Raw genomic sequence first — 15,843 nt, forward strand, 5'->3', positions numbered from 1 at the left:
AATTGGGCAGTCTTAAAACATTATGGACCCGTTGACACCTGTATTTAGCATTCTCCACTATCTGATGCAGCGAAATGTATCTTAATATTTGGTGTAAACAGGGCACTAAATATAGGTTATTAGGTTTCAAAAAGGTTTTCAAATGTTTTAGTGACGACAAATGTAAAATTAGCAGTAGGCCAGTAGGCCAAATAAAGGCTAAAAAAACAACATAGGCTCATTGGAAAATGTGCCTCAAACTAAATTTTTCCAAAACTCAAAAAACATATTTATAGATGCCATTAACTACATTTTCTAGCTAAAATGAACACTAGAGGCAGTAAAACACAAATAACTTATTCTTATTATCGCGGGGTTCCTTGCACAATACTTTGTTATAACCTCAAAACATTATACCATAGTGCATGATTTGTAAACTAAATATTTAGCAGTTTGCATTATATAACCAGCTCCATATGTAGCCTATGGATTTTCTGACGTAGGCTATCTCCAGATATGTCCCGTAAAACAATAGTCACGATAAAAGACATATTTTGACGCACATGTCCAAGTGAAACAGCTTCTTGAATAAGACTTGATTTCTCTCTATTGGGAATTGATTGGATAATCGTTATTGTTTGCTAACTGCTGAGATCTCATGTGTGACAAGTTGCCGAATGGGCCCTTGCGGCTGTGCACACGTCATCAGAGAAGAGATGTATTTTTTTCATTAGAGATTACGAGGGCACATTAATTAAAACAAGTATGTGCACAAAAAATAATTTATAATAGGTCTAAAAAAAATTATATATATTTGTGTGTGTGTGTATATATTTATAAAACGGTTAGTTCCAGTCCTTGATTCTGATTAGTCAATAGCTGTGTTTTATTCACGATAAAACACTGCAATGACCACTTCGCCCAACGGTTCTATGCATCACAACACAACATGTGTGTATATATATATATATATATATATATATATATATATATAATGTGTATATATATGTAGCCTATATATATATATATATATATATATATATATATATATATATATATATATATATATATATGTATATGTGTATATATATATATATATATATATATATATATATATATATATATATACATATACATATATACACATAGCCTACATATACACATACATATACACATACATATACACATACACATACATATACACATACATATACACATACATATACACATACATATACACATACATATACACACATATATATACACATCACTTAGCTAAATGTCAGTTATCCAATAGGCTACAGTATATATAGGCTACAGTAGGCCTATGTGTGTGTGTAAAAATACCTTCGGCCTACATTTAAAGTTTAATTATTGTAACTATTCGACTCTCCTGAAAGTCATTGATTGTACAATTTGCATACTGCCTTTGTTAAACAACCTTGTCAATAAAGTAGGCTACTTTGCAAAAGATTAAGACCCTTTTGAGATTTTCAATTGCAATTTTGTTTATAATTTCGTGTCTGTCAATATAATAATTTCCCATTCTCATCAAATTTCTAGTCATCTGGCGTTGCTGTTACAGGTTCTGAACACTAGGCTAATGGCCACACCTTTCTGTGATTCTTCCTATGGCCAGGGCCCGCTCATCGGCTTTAAATCATCAGCTCCCCACAGAAACACGACATTGATCCCTTAGTCGTGCTCACACACCGTTTAACAGCGGTCGCGTTGCGTGAAATACCAAGCAAAGCGCATTTATTCCGCCTGCAGATAACAGTATAAATCTAGCTGTAGTTAGCGGTGCGCGATTCGAATGCTCGCTCGTGCGCGCGCGCTCGCTCTGTCTCTCTCCTTCTGTGCTCCTGACGTCAGCGAGATTGTCTGAGAACGTCGAGCCCAGCGCGTTCTCTCTCCATACTGACCCTCCATTGTGAGCACGCTAACGATGCCAGCGCTCGCAGCAGTCGCCGCCGCCGCCCAGTAGAGACCTCCCAGCCCGAGGACCGAGCACCACGACCCCGTTACACAGACCGAGAGCGCGCGCCAGAGACTTATGTTCCAGCCCAACGTTGTCTTTTGCGGGATTTAATGCTCTAGCTAGTCGCCGACAGGGAGAGAGAGAGAGAGAGAGTGTGTGTGTGAGAGAGAGAGAGGGATAGGGACAGCCATAGAGAGGAATAAGGAAGAAACACCGAGGATATTTCTCACCCGGACCATTTTGGAGATAAAAAGAGCCGAGGTTCATCTAGTCATGGGATGTACACTGAGCGCAGAGGAAAGAGCGGCTCTGGACAGGAGCAAAGCCATCGAGAAAAACCTTAAAGAAGACGGAATCACTGCTGCTAAAGATGTGAAATTGCTCCTGCTAGGTAATGCGGAGTGGAGCCCTTCAAATCTAGCTGTATCCTACACATCGCAGTGTCTCATCCGATGATCATTGCACATGTATGGGATCTCTTCATTGTGACAGGCGATCTTATTCCCTTGTGTCTGTCTCTTCTCCACAGGGGCCGGGGAATCTGGGAAAAGTACCATCGTGAAACAGATGAAGTAAGTGGCATGTTTTAAATGACATCCATCAGTCAGTGTGCGCTGTGTGAGACACACGAAACCACCCACCCACACACACACACACACACACCCTCTATTGCTTGATGGCGAATTCTTAGGTCCGCCATATTTTCAAGGAGTTCATTCTCCACTAGCGTGTTACATACATTGTAGCAATGACATGATGATGATCTGGTGTAGCAGATCCGCAGTATGTATATTAGTGGGTTCGGGAAGACGAGGCGGAGTCGATGTGCTGTTCACGAAAATGGTGCTGAAAGTCAACTGGGGGACCGTGTTTCCTAGTTAATGCTCTATTGGCGTCCACTGACACACTCCACCCCGATTTCACTTCATCCTGTGGGCATTTACGGATGTCTTCCTGTGCATTTGTTGATATGACAAACGTCATAAATCAATCAATATAGGCATTAACGTTTATAGGATATATATATATATATATATATATATATATATATATATATATATATATATATATGCTACACTTAAATGGTTGTGTTTCAGATTTGCAGCATCACTTTAGAGATTGATATTCTTTTACCGATAGCCTTACTGATTTGACCCATATTTTACTTTTTTAACCATATTCACACTTTTCTGCTTAACTAGTTATAGGTTCTTCAGTATTGGTTTCTTCAGTATTAAATGGCGTCCCCTTAAAATAATGTTTGCAAGCTTTTACATATCAACCATTCATTTCCAATTAAGATTTTATAGCATTATAAGCTTAGTTGCTCTAAAATAAATTTGAAGCCATTTACATTCACATAAATAACTAGCCTACATAATAAAACATAAGCTAATTCATTCATTCATAATGCAGGTTGTGTTGTATTTTATTATAGTCCAGTGTTTATAGTATTGTGTCAAAAAGAAGGAATACAACAATTAAAAAAGGTTTTATTTAGCTCTTGTAAAAGTAAATGTATACCCCCCCCCCCCCCCCCCCCCCCACACACACTATCAGTCGGTTTATACTATTCAGTTAATAGGGTGTTAAGAGCCTTCTGTTGGTTGAGAATGGTGAAGGCAGAGCTTATATGGCAAATGGTGCCTGGAGATAATGCTGTTGGCTGTGTGTGCATGGCGTTGGTGCAACATGAACAGGCCTTCATGCTTTTTGTAGTCTGTGTTGGGTTGATGCTCATATTGAGGGAAGAAGGTTTGACACCCAACCAGCTCAACTTCCTCACGGCCATTTTTATGCACTGACGTCCTCTTTACGCTTCACTTAAAACGATCTGTTCATCTACCTTGTGGTTTGGATGTCACATGCTCATTTGCATTGAATCTTAAATGCAGCTCCTGTAATTAGACTACATTTGACTCGTTTTGGAATAATCTATTTTTTTATAGTTACTGTCTCCATCTGGACATGGTGTGTGTTATAGAATTCATATAGGCTTATGATGAATGCTTACTGATAAATAGAGGTTATAATGTAAGTGATGCAAGGGAGATTTTTAAACGTCGAGCTGTAGCACGCGCAGTTTATTGCTCAGTGCAAAGCTTTCGATGAAGAAACGCATCCATTCTCAAAGGTGTGCACGAGCCCTGCCTTTGTCGAATCGAAATCTGTAGCCCTTGGAAAATGGCATTGTATGGGCTATCTGGTCTGACTATGTTATTATATCACGGTGTTTTTGTAATGCGATGCAAAGCAATTGTTATGGAAAATGAACGTAATTAGCTCGGAAATGTTTGAAATTGTACATCGGAGGATTTCAGGCGGGTTCAGTGGTGGACAGCGCCCAGCAGAGTCTTTTTCTGTGATCGGCTTTCTTCGGCTAGTTTCGGTTTTCTCCGTCGTTAAGAGCCTTGAACCTGCGGCGAGAGGGAAAACAGGGGATGGATTTGTGCGTCTTGTGCTCAGGGAGAGATGCACCCATCTACTTCGATTCTTTTGTATTATATTGTGTGTGTGAATGTTTTACTCAATAAATACAATGCTTAACTTGGGACAATGGCAAAATAAGCTAAATCAGCTGACGAGCTGAGGAAGAAATTTGCGGGGTGCAAATGCAAATACCCCAGATATTTAAATTTGTAGGTGCATAAAATGTCCCCACAGTGAGTGAATTCCTCTTATGTAGGATTTGATATTTTTCAATATAGCCTAGTCTAGCGTAGTGTTTGTGTTATGATATATTCAGATGGAGAATTTCTAATAAATCTGACTGTACAATTTCTCCCAAAAGGGAGAAAGATGCAAATCAACAACGGGGTGTATATTGCAAGTTGAGTTTGAGGATATGAAACCAACATTTCAAATTGCTTGGTCAGCTGAACAAATTAATGACAGTATTCACCACTGTGCTTTTAAGCCATTGTAGCTAATGCCTCAGGCATATTTCTAAGTCATCCAAAGAGTGATGAATCTTTCCTCTCTAAGGATTCATTGTTGCTCTTATGTGCTTAATTGGGTAATAAGAGTGTCTCATGATGGAGCTGGTTAAACTGTTTGGCTCCTGAAGGAGTGGAATATGCAGCTCTGGGCTTCTTACTGTAATACGCCGTGAATTAGTTGTTTTTCTAGGGCTTTTTATGAGCTTAACTAGATCATTAAATGTTCCGCCACTGTCACTTACTTGAAATGCTTTTTAGGATATTGCAGCTTTAATATAATGTATTGCATTTAATGTACTTGTAATTATGTCGCATTGCTAAGTGCGTACAATAAAAAGCAATTTTACAATCTGTTATATGTTATTAAAATCCAGAACAAACCAAATAAAATTCCAGTGGCACTCCAGTGGCAGTCTCTTAAGATATACATTTTTTGCTCTAATGTGAAAGAGCCGATCTCTATATGGTTGGCGGAGCTGAATTTATTATGTCTTCAAGCTTCCCCAGAGATAACGGTTAAGTATGCATATAAGCCTAAATATGTCATGACATGTTTCAGGAAATGTTATGTGTATGCGATAAAATCAGAGCTATGTTGAATCTAGATCAGTGGTTTTGGTCTGGCCTTATTGTCAAGGCATATATAAGACAAAACCGAACCACAACATTTACATTGCAGCAAGCTAATCGGAACACTTCCACTGTGTGTTAGATGGTTTCTAGCCTTTAGTTAAACAGTATTCTGTAATGCATGGCTTGAAAAGTGCAGATGAGACAAGGAGGTGTGCACTTAACATGTCAGAGTAAACCAGGGAACTGGGTGATGTGTGAAAGATGGTGAGAGAGAGAGGGCGCAGCATGAGGAGGGGAGATGTTGGTAAACCCTGTGATTATGGTGTAGTCCTGTAGGCAGGCAACAGTGCTTCCATCTGCTTTATTAGTTCAGTGTGAGAGGGGAGTGTTTAAGTGTGTGCAGGCTGCTCTCAGTATCTGATCACATCACACCACACATACACGGCACTCTCTCTCTTTTTCTCTGTTTCTGCGGTCATCTTCCTGGCACCTAGTCCTATGGGAATGAAATATAAGCAATTGAAGATGTATTTTGTGTGTTCGGGGGAGAGAAAAAAATCTGAGTATATGGTGATGGAGAACAGTTTTATAGACCCTGGAGACGGAGCTGTGTGTGTCATCATCGTGCATGTCACTTCTTCACCCACGCGTGTCATGCATGGATGATCAAAAGCCTTCAGAAAGCAGATAAAATGTATGTACGAAAAGTTATATGGTATGATGTGCGCACGATTGTGGCATATTAAAGCAGTTTGTATGTCGTCAGGTCCCGGATCTGATTCTTGTTCATAAGGCTGTTAAACATAGACTAGGTGTTGCACTCACTATAGTTGAATATTTATATTAATACTAATTTTGTACACTGCCATTTAAAAGTTTGGGGTCAGTAAGATTAAGATTAACTAGGATGCATTAAATTGATCAAAAGTGACAGTAAAGACATTTGTAATATGATTAAATTTGACAAATTTATTTCAAATATATGCTGTTCTTTTTGAATTATCTATTCATTAAAGTATCCTTAAAAATGTATCACAGTTTTCACAAAAATATTAATCAGCACAACTATTTTCAACATAGATAATAATAGGAAATCTTTCTTGAACACCAAATCAGAAGATTTCTGAAGTATCATGTTACACTGAAGACTACTGAATAACGCCAAAGATTTTAAATATAGAAAGACGGGGAACTCATATTACTTATGAATGGGAGAAAGTGCAGCGCGAAGTTTGGCGAAATAAGTCCTGCCTTCTAAAGAAAAAGTCAATTTCTGTCAATTGCAGCTCTGCCATCACAGGAAAAAATTACATTTTAAAATATATAAAAATATAAAACAGATATTTAATAATATTTCACAGTCTTACTGTTTTTTAACTAGTAAATATGTTCAAAAACATAAGAACTTACCGTCCCCAAACTTTTGAATGGTAGTGGTGTGTAGGAAACTGTCAAACTATAGTATTAAGAAGTGACTATAAAGTGAATTTGGAGTGAAAATACAAGTCAAAATTCTTGCAAACTGCCCTGATACTAATCAAGTGTCATCCATAGAGTTGAGAGAAACTGAAAGCGAATGGGACATGACAATGCACTCTGAATCTAATAATGGGCGATAAGAAGGACTCTCAATAACAAACTCTATGTGAATAATGTTGGATTTGCCAAAACCCGCTGATGCTGTAATATTCTAAGTCAGATAAGATAAACATTTACTGGATTACTACTTTTCTGGACAACTAGCCGTGTAGTAAAAATGAAATCCTTATTTAGACTATTTTACCATCTGATCATCAAGTGGTTTATTGTCTAATCTGTGAACTGTAATCCAAGGCCACTCGTCATATTATCCTTTAAAAGCGGACTTCTGCTGCTGGATAGGATTAAAAATGTTTGTTTTTTTTCTAAAGTGATCTCTACAGCATGCAATATGCCAGGCTGTCCTGTAGCTGGCTAATTGAAGGGTTGAAGCAGAGGACCCAGCTGTTCAGTTTTACTCCATCTGTACATCCATGAAGCTAAACTGTGGCCATGCACTCGAGTAGCAGAGCACGAAACATTATGTATCTAGTCTCTAGAGGTTGACATGTGTTGAGTGATTGGTGTCTGATGAAGGTTTAGATGAAGAAGTCTGTAAGATACTGCAAGCTTAAATTAGAGTGTGTTTCACTTCCCCTAGAAGAAAGACTTCAACTCTACAGCATTGTAAATTTGAATTGCGACATTCTAGAGCTAAGAATTATTATTTATTTTTTAATAAAGTAAAATACCTTTTATGTAAAAATATTTATATCGTGGCCACTAATTAACAATTCGTTCCCACAGCTTAGTACGTCAGCACGTTTGACTAATTCGTTCCCTTGTTTTAAGTAAATCGTGTGCACAATATTAGTTTCCTCATTTTACTAAATCTTGGCGACGTTGATATATATAAATACAAGTATGGAATATGGATTGGATACTCAGTATACTGGTGCTGTTTTTGGCTGATGATTCTGATGACCTGGATTACCTTACTTACACTCGTAATTTAATTAATTTAAAGGTGCTCTAAGCGATGTTGGGTGAAGTCACTTCTTGTTGACGTTCAAAGTATTGTCAAACAAAACGGAGGCTAGCTCGACCCTCCCTCCTCCTCATCCCGTCCCCTCCCCCTCCATTCTGTGCTTCCTGAAACAGTCATGAACCATTTAGAAAAACCAAACTGGATTTACCCACTTGTCCAGCAAAAACAGAGCCACCTAAATTTCGGATTGGAAGGTTTTCTGCCGGCGGAGTTCTCGCCACATTTTGAACGCTTTTCCGATGTAAATTCCGATGAAATCCTCCGATGTACCGGGATTTCCGATGTAAATGTGCGTTCCTTCTCCTTTTCCCTCTTCTTTGTTATTTGTTCATCAGAATGTCGTCTCTTTGGTCGTGTGTCGGCCATATCAAAATTCTCAAGAATTAAATTTTTTAATGTTAGTCGTTGTCGTTGTCTAGGACATCTCTCCTCTAGCTAACTGGCAGGCAGCTAGCTGATAGTGAGGAGATGTTTGCTGTATGTGTCAAAAAATGGTTTGGCCTAAAAAACGTGACATTGCTTAGAGCACCTTTAATCTTAGGTAGATCTCAAAATGTATGGTTTTCATAGTGAACTTTATATAATATTGTGATGCCTAAATTTGCCTGTAACATTTAAAAGAACTGAATGTAGTGTTTTCTTTTTATTGTCTTTTTAGTGTTTTGCTCATTTTATTTTACAAATGAAAATATACAAAATCATACAAATTCTGCATTTTGCTTCCTTTTTTAGCCTTTTAAGTGTAGTAGGTGTATGCTCTGACCTCACTGCACATTTTGTATTGTTCAAAGCTTCATAGCAGATGTAAGTTGAAGAGGGCTGTTTGGGTGGGTAAAAGCCATTTTAATGCAAAGAAAGGAAATTAGCATTGACACAAAGCACCCTTGCTTGTGACTGCAGCACTGCTGGCCCTGTTATTAGCAACTGCAATAGCAGTATGCAGATTGCAGGGCCATTTAAACTACAGATTTACGTCTGATTGTCCATTGGGAGGTCTTCCTATAGGAAGATTATATATTTTAATGTATCAAGTGCAGTGGGTTTGGGTGGGGCTGTGAGTGGAACCATAGTGTGTGTGTGTGTGTGTGTGTGTGTTTGGGGAAGTCACTATAAAAAAAAGTCACTCTGAGTCACTATAAAAAAGGGAAGGAGCTCTGATGAAACACACAGACTGGTGAAATGAACAGTACAAATGAGAGTTTCCCCGTCCATTTTTGCTTCTCTCTCTGTCGATGATCTTTTGACTGTCTGTCTGACACTCTGTCCCTCTGTAATAGAGGGGTTTTTATGTTTCTAGCTGATGTGATTGGAGTTGACTGAGCACAGGGAGAACAAACGGTTCTCATGTGTTGATTTCCCAGAGCTTTGACTGTAATACTCTGGCATGATCCCCTCTGGCTCGGCCCGCAGACTCAGTGTGACTGAACAATGCACACCTCAATTCTTTGAGGTGGAGTATGATTTTAAATGAGTGTATATTTGTTTATATACTGTACCATGGCAGCATGTATTTTGCATCTGATTTGTGAACGCTACTGGGTAGTATCATGCAAAGGTATCAAACCTACATGCAGCATTCAGATCTTCTCTACCATGGTTTTTATTGTAAACTGGTCAATTTTTGTATTCTTTAATGTAACTGCTAATTTGGTTTGAGAATATTTGAGAGTATTGATGCTGTATTGAGATCTAAAATAGCACAATATTTGGGAATAAAACCCCACTTTTTGTTACGTCCTGGCTTATAGAGCCATGTATCTGGGTTTCTACTTAAGATACTGCGCAGTAATTTTATTCTCACTTCTTGTGAGTAAAAAACACAGGTAGAGAGGAAGTGTTCAGCTCAGGCAAATAAAAAGTGTCTATTTTTCTTACTCAGTCACACACTCAAGCAGATTTCTCTTTACGGCAGTGAGAGTCGATGCCCGAGTTGGGCCGGAGAGTGGGAAACAGTGGGGCTGGAATGTCAAGTGCTTCCCTGAACCCCTCAGTGACCCCTTGTTCTCCCACCGGATCTTTTTTTTCGACCCTCTCCATCTCTTTTGGTCTCTCTGTGGTGGGTCCATATGTACTTGCCGTGTAGGGAGTTCTGGCTGACCCATGTACTGGTGATCAAACAAAGGGCCTTTGTCTTAGTGAGGTGTTTGTGTTTGGCCATAATGCAGGTCCTAGGCCAGCCCCTTCAACACCAACACAAAAGAGCTTTATTGGGGAGGCAGTCAGGGTGGTTCTGCTCATCTGATCTGAGGTCAGCTGATTTACAGCATGGCGGTGCAATGTGAACTCCACTTATGGTCCAATTACATAATGTGTATCTGGATCAGATTGTGGCATAGTCCTTAACTCTTTCCCTGCCAGCGTTAAAAAATAAAAGTTGCAACAAGCCACAGTCAGCATTTTTGCTGATTTTTTACAAAACTTTTCATGGCCCCCAGGATAATTTGTTGTATGAATATCTGAACATGCAAGATATCAAAACAAAAAACCGAGCCTTTGCATTTAAAAACAAAAATAAAACGGACAAACAAAAAAAGTGATTTTTCTAGCTTCATGCATTCTTTTTTTTATTAACACTTGTGTGGGTAAGTAAAAGCAACATTTTAAACAAAAAGCTGAGAAAATCAATTTTTTTTTTCAAAGACTACAACGTGCATAAACAATGCTTTTATCACTTGTTTCTGCTTCCTTCTTGTCTGTGTTTTTATCTGGAGATCCAGTACTCTTTCAGGAGATGTGTAATAGTGCCCCTACCGTATAACAGTGAAAACACTGAAAGCCGGAAATTCCGTCAATGGTGGGAAAAGAGTTAATTAAAAAAATACTAAATAAGAAGGGATGCAACAAAATATTATATACTTTTATAGGATGCATATTAATATGTAATTTATTCCTGTGATGGCAAAGCTATATTTTCAGCAGCCATTACTCCAGTCTTCAGTGTTATATTAAATTAGTCTGTTATGCTGATTTGGTGCTAAAGAAAGTTTTTTTTAAATTGTTATTATCAATGTTAAAAACAGTGCCGCTTAATATTTTTGCAGAAACTTAATATTTTTTGCTGAAACCTTGATAGATTTTTTTTTTTTTTTTTCAGGATTCTTTGATGAATGAAAAGTTTAAAAGAACAGCATTTATTTGAAATAGAAATCTTACTACTTGTATAATTTATTAATATTTTTACATATATTTTCCATACAATGATTCTATATAATGCTCATACTGTCCACAAGCTGTGAAGTACTATAAAAATACCATAAAAGTCTGTATAACTTGTGTGATGTATTCCAAACCTTGAGACGCCATACGATTATTTTTTTTGGATTTTGTGTGAGGAAAAAGAGCCAATGTACTTATACTGTATGGAGAAGATCTATGTGAAGATTCTTCAATTGTTTTGTTTGTATTCTACCGTTAAATAAAAGCATACAGGTTTGGAATGACATGAGGGTGGGTAACAGAATTAAAATTTTCAAGTGAAGTGTCTCTTTAAATGTTAGAATGTCACATGCTTTTATCTTTCACACCTAGCTGTGTGCAAATAATTTTCTTATTTGCAAGCGTTAGTGGGATACTGGTGAAAAGTGTGTTGTGGGGTGATGTGAGTGAAGAGTGTTAATTGCATCCTGCTGTGACTGTGTTTTGCCATTTGTGTATCATTGTAACCTTTACCTGGTGACTGCAAATAGGTATAAATTGGTCTGTCTGCTGGTTGTTTCCAGCAACCTTCGGCCCTGGGGAGCCGACACGTGTACACACACGCACACACACGCACACACACACACACACACACACACACACACGCACACGCACACGCACACACACACACACGCACACACACACACACACACACACACAGAAACGCAAATGGAGCTTGGGTATTACACAAGCAACTTTTAATTAAGGTATAATTGTAGATTCAGTAGGGACTCCGCCTGTGGCCTTTTGTTCACACACCGAGTGGAGCATTTCTGCTTTTGCAGTGTTCGCTTCCTTTTTACTGACTGAAAAGTACAGATGTTGCCCCATCATTTTACGGTAAGCACACGTAACATCATTTGTCAGGAACAGCTGATGGTTTAACTCTTACAGTGAACGATGTGTGAAATTGTTGTCCATAAGTAACGGTCGGTGCTTTCAGCTGCTGTTCCTCTGGCGAATGTTCAGAATGTGCTGCCTCATTTCATTTACCCGTATGCATTCCCTCCCTCTTTTCTTCACTCTGTTGCCATGGAGATGACAATGGCTGCCACAATTGAAGGATGACAAATGACCCAGAGTAGATAAGGGGGAGGGGGAGTTAATGCGATCCGTGAATCAGAAGAAAAGTGGGAGTGAATCAGGGGGTTGGCCGTGGGGAGCGTACAGGATGATGGCTAAACATATCTGGGTGTGAGTAATATTATGTATTCACAACCAGTCCATAATAATCTGCTAGTCTGGTAGTATTAACATCATCCTGCTTTTAAGCAACATGAAATTAAAATCGACCCAGTTTACTTTCTTAATAAATGACTGGTATGATTCATCAGTGCGTAGTATTCAAAAGCTTACATCAAAATGTTAATGTAAATTTCTCCACTTTCGAAATTACCTTTAATTTCTGCTTATATAACCAAGGCTGAGTGGGTGCGGAGAAAGTAATATTAGGCTAAATGTCACATCATGTAGGTATAAAGGGACACATTTTCAGGCTAATCAATCAAATCATATAGAATGCTCTACATGGGCAACAACTCACTGTGCAACACAAATATTACACACACACACACACACACACACACACACACACACACACATATATATATACATATATATTGAGCCTTGTGTAATTGCTTTTCAAAAACCTACCCCTTCTTCATTATTCTTAAAGCTTGCTTTTGACATAACTCTGCGAGAAAGGCTGAGAGAGAAAATGAGATGATAAGGAATGAAGAGAAAGAGGAAGGGATATACAGACCCATCATACTCAGCTTGTTGTTTCGTAATTACGCCCTGTAGTTTCCCTTTTCTTTTGACAAGCATTTCTTTGAATTGATCCAATAGAAAATGACTCACATACATCTGGGGACAGCAGAAGGGACGGGCAGCCTACATGTTGGGCAGATGTTAGGCTTTAACAGGGAAGGGTTGACCTGCGAACTCTCTGTGTGATTGAGAAAGCGAAGCCTTGATTATTATTGTTATAAATAGATGTCCCTCACAGTGTTTAGTGGGATAAGTGGCCATGTCCGGAGGGTGATGACAGAAACAGCACTCAAAAACACCATCAGGACAAAGGATTCTCTTACAGATGACATGAGCCAGCAATGGGAGATAGGAGCAAGAGGTAGTGTGGGCCGTTGAGTGTGTGTGTGTGTGCGTGAAAGTTTTTTCTATTTTGGCTACCGGTGTGCACTCTTGAGATCCTTTAAATCATATTCCACCTCACTACTTTAAAATAAAACCTTGTAGACATTCACATCGGTGACTTGCTCTATAGATCGTCTTCGCTTAACCTCTCTGATCTGATAAATGGAGTTCCATCTTAACCAAAGGTCAGGAGGATCATGTTTATTTAATCCTGTCCATCACAATGTATGTGTACTTCATTCATATGACTTTTTGTGGCATCACTCGACCATTCTAAATTCATTAGGCCAGCCAAAAACATTTACCTTAAAGTATTAGTTTACCATATCAGACTCATATTACTTTCTTTCATGTTATAGAAATTACATAGCAGAATGTTCATGCTGCGCTTTTTCATACAGTGAAACTGGATGGTGGTCCCAAAAAAATGACAACACCATGAAAAAAATAAAATAAAAGTTCTTCACTTTCAGTGTAATTTTAGTATTATTTACATACTTATATATTTTTTATTAAAGGGGTGGTTGATTATGATTATGTGCAAGCTCTTGAAGCTCCGCCCTCTGTGCCGGGAGCAGCAGCTCATTTGCATTTAAAGGAACAGACACAAAACGGTGCGTTTTTGCTCACCCTCAAAAATTGATAATTTTAACATGCTATATAAAAATATCTGTGGGTTATTTGGAACTAAAACTTCACACAGTCTTTTAAAAATATTTCTTTGTAGTTTAAATGTATTTAAATGTTTTTATTTCAGTTTTAGTTTTAGTAATTTTAGTACTTCTACTTACTCTACATTATTTATTGCTGTTTAAAATCTTCAATAAAGTTTTTCATAGAATATATTTTCATTTTATTTTTTCGCTTGTTTCTGAAAACAATTTTTTACCGAAAATGATTTTTAAACGTCTTAGTTTTGATTTTAGTTAACAAAAAACTAAACAAACACTCAACAAACATTAAGGTCTGTTTCTCACAGAGAAGCTATTAAATGGCTTCAGAAGTATTGAAATATAGTGCAAAAGCTATGTGGACTATGTTCTCTTTTTTTCTTTTTAAAGCTTTACAGTCCCAGTCCTCATTTACTCTCATTATATGGAAAAGGGAAATTCTTCTAAACCATTATTTTTGTGTTGTATGGAAGTAAGAAATTCATATGGGGTTGGAACAACATGAAGAAAAAGTTATGCAGGTTTGAAATGATTTTGAATTAATCCTTTAAATCACTCAGCTATCCGTAGTACTGCACATGCCCTTCACGTTGATGAATGCCGTGATGATTTGTCCCTTTGTGCGAATAAGATTGAGTGTACTCAAACCAAGTTACAGGTCACAGAGCGCAGTTGGCACGATTATGTAATAACCTCAGCAGGAGCTCATGCTGGCCAGATCCTCCACCTCTCAGGACACATACACAAACACATACCTTACAGAGAGCCGCGAGATGTGGGAAATTAGTCTTCATGCATGAATGCCATAAGTTTTCCAATCTGAGATGATCCTTTCTCTCACTCTGTTCTCTCTCTTCTTTAATGAGCTGTTCTATAATAAGTTCATCTGAAGGGAAGGTTGCTGTAATGATGTCTGTCCTCCGCCCACATGCTGGCTTTCAGAGATCAGCCCTTATCAGTGGAGAGGAGAAGATGAAAATGACTGTTAACCTCACACAAACTTTCCAAGAAACTCCCTCGTCTTCTCTCTTCTTGTAACAACTCTTCATTATCCTCTTTTTCATGTGGGTCCTAAAACTTGATCCCCGAAGCTGTTAGAACTTATTTTGACGGGGCTCTTATGCCTGTGTGGGAATGTTTGGTTCTCTGGTGGTTTTTGCTGCTCATTAGACAATAGGGTGAACTTTCTACCATAATTTAAGTGGCTGGGCTTGGATTATGATATTAGCTCAATATTTGGACAAACAAAATACACTCACTGTTCTTCGCTTGCATTAAGACTTTCATAAAACTTGCATTTATGTAGGCTATGTGTTGAGTCGACCCTTTAACAAAGGAAAAACAAATTGTTACCCATATTTGATGAATAGAAAGTTCAAAAGAACAGTATTTATTTGAAACCGTATTTTCTTTACTGTCACTTTTGCTCAATTTAATGCATTCTCACTGAATAAAAGTATTAATTTCTTTAAAAAAAAGACCCAACACTAGAGCTGCATGATTCTGGATAAATTAAGAATCACAATTTTTTTGGTATGGTTCTCCCATGATTCTGGACATATAACTAAATGAAACAACATGTAATTTACTACAGGTTCTGCCAAAATTTTAATTGCTGCAGTCTATTTAAACATATTTAATTAAAGGTGGGGTATGTGATTCTCTTTTTTGTCCATTTTTTCAAAATCACTTGAAATCCTATTCCTAACCCACTTACAGCCACTGAGTTAGAAGCACTGAAATGAAAATTAAGCAATTTAATCATCTGTGGAACGGGCAGGACTC

The 15,843-nt window shown here is 37.9% G+C and overlaps 1 protein-coding gene across 2 annotated transcripts in view; it reads left to right on the top strand.

The window, feature by feature from the left end:
- Positions 1 to 1,609: 1,609 nt before the first annotated feature.
- Positions 1,610 to 15,843, top strand: part of gnao1a (guanine nucleotide binding protein (G protein), alpha activating activity polypeptide O, a) — a 91,813-nt gene continuing 77,579 nt past the window's right edge. The window contains exons 1-2 of one of the 2 annotated variants that reach the window (XM_084123854.1): positions 1,610 to 2,351; positions 2,490 to 2,532. In XM_084123854.1, the coding sequence (XP_083979980.1) occupies positions 2,234 to 2,351; positions 2,490 to 2,532 (161 nt within the window). In that variant the 5' untranslated portion in view covers positions 1,610 to 2,233. The remainder of the gene's footprint in view (positions 2,352 to 2,489; positions 2,533 to 15,843) is intronic. The other variant, XM_084123853.1, reaches the window with a different exon arrangement.

Source organism: Abramis brama (assembly GCF_963993115.1).
Source record: "Abramis brama genome assembly, chromosome: 9".
In the NCBI taxonomy this organism is placed as follows: domain Eukaryota; kingdom Metazoa; phylum Chordata; class Actinopteri; order Cypriniformes; family Leuciscidae; genus Abramis; species Abramis brama.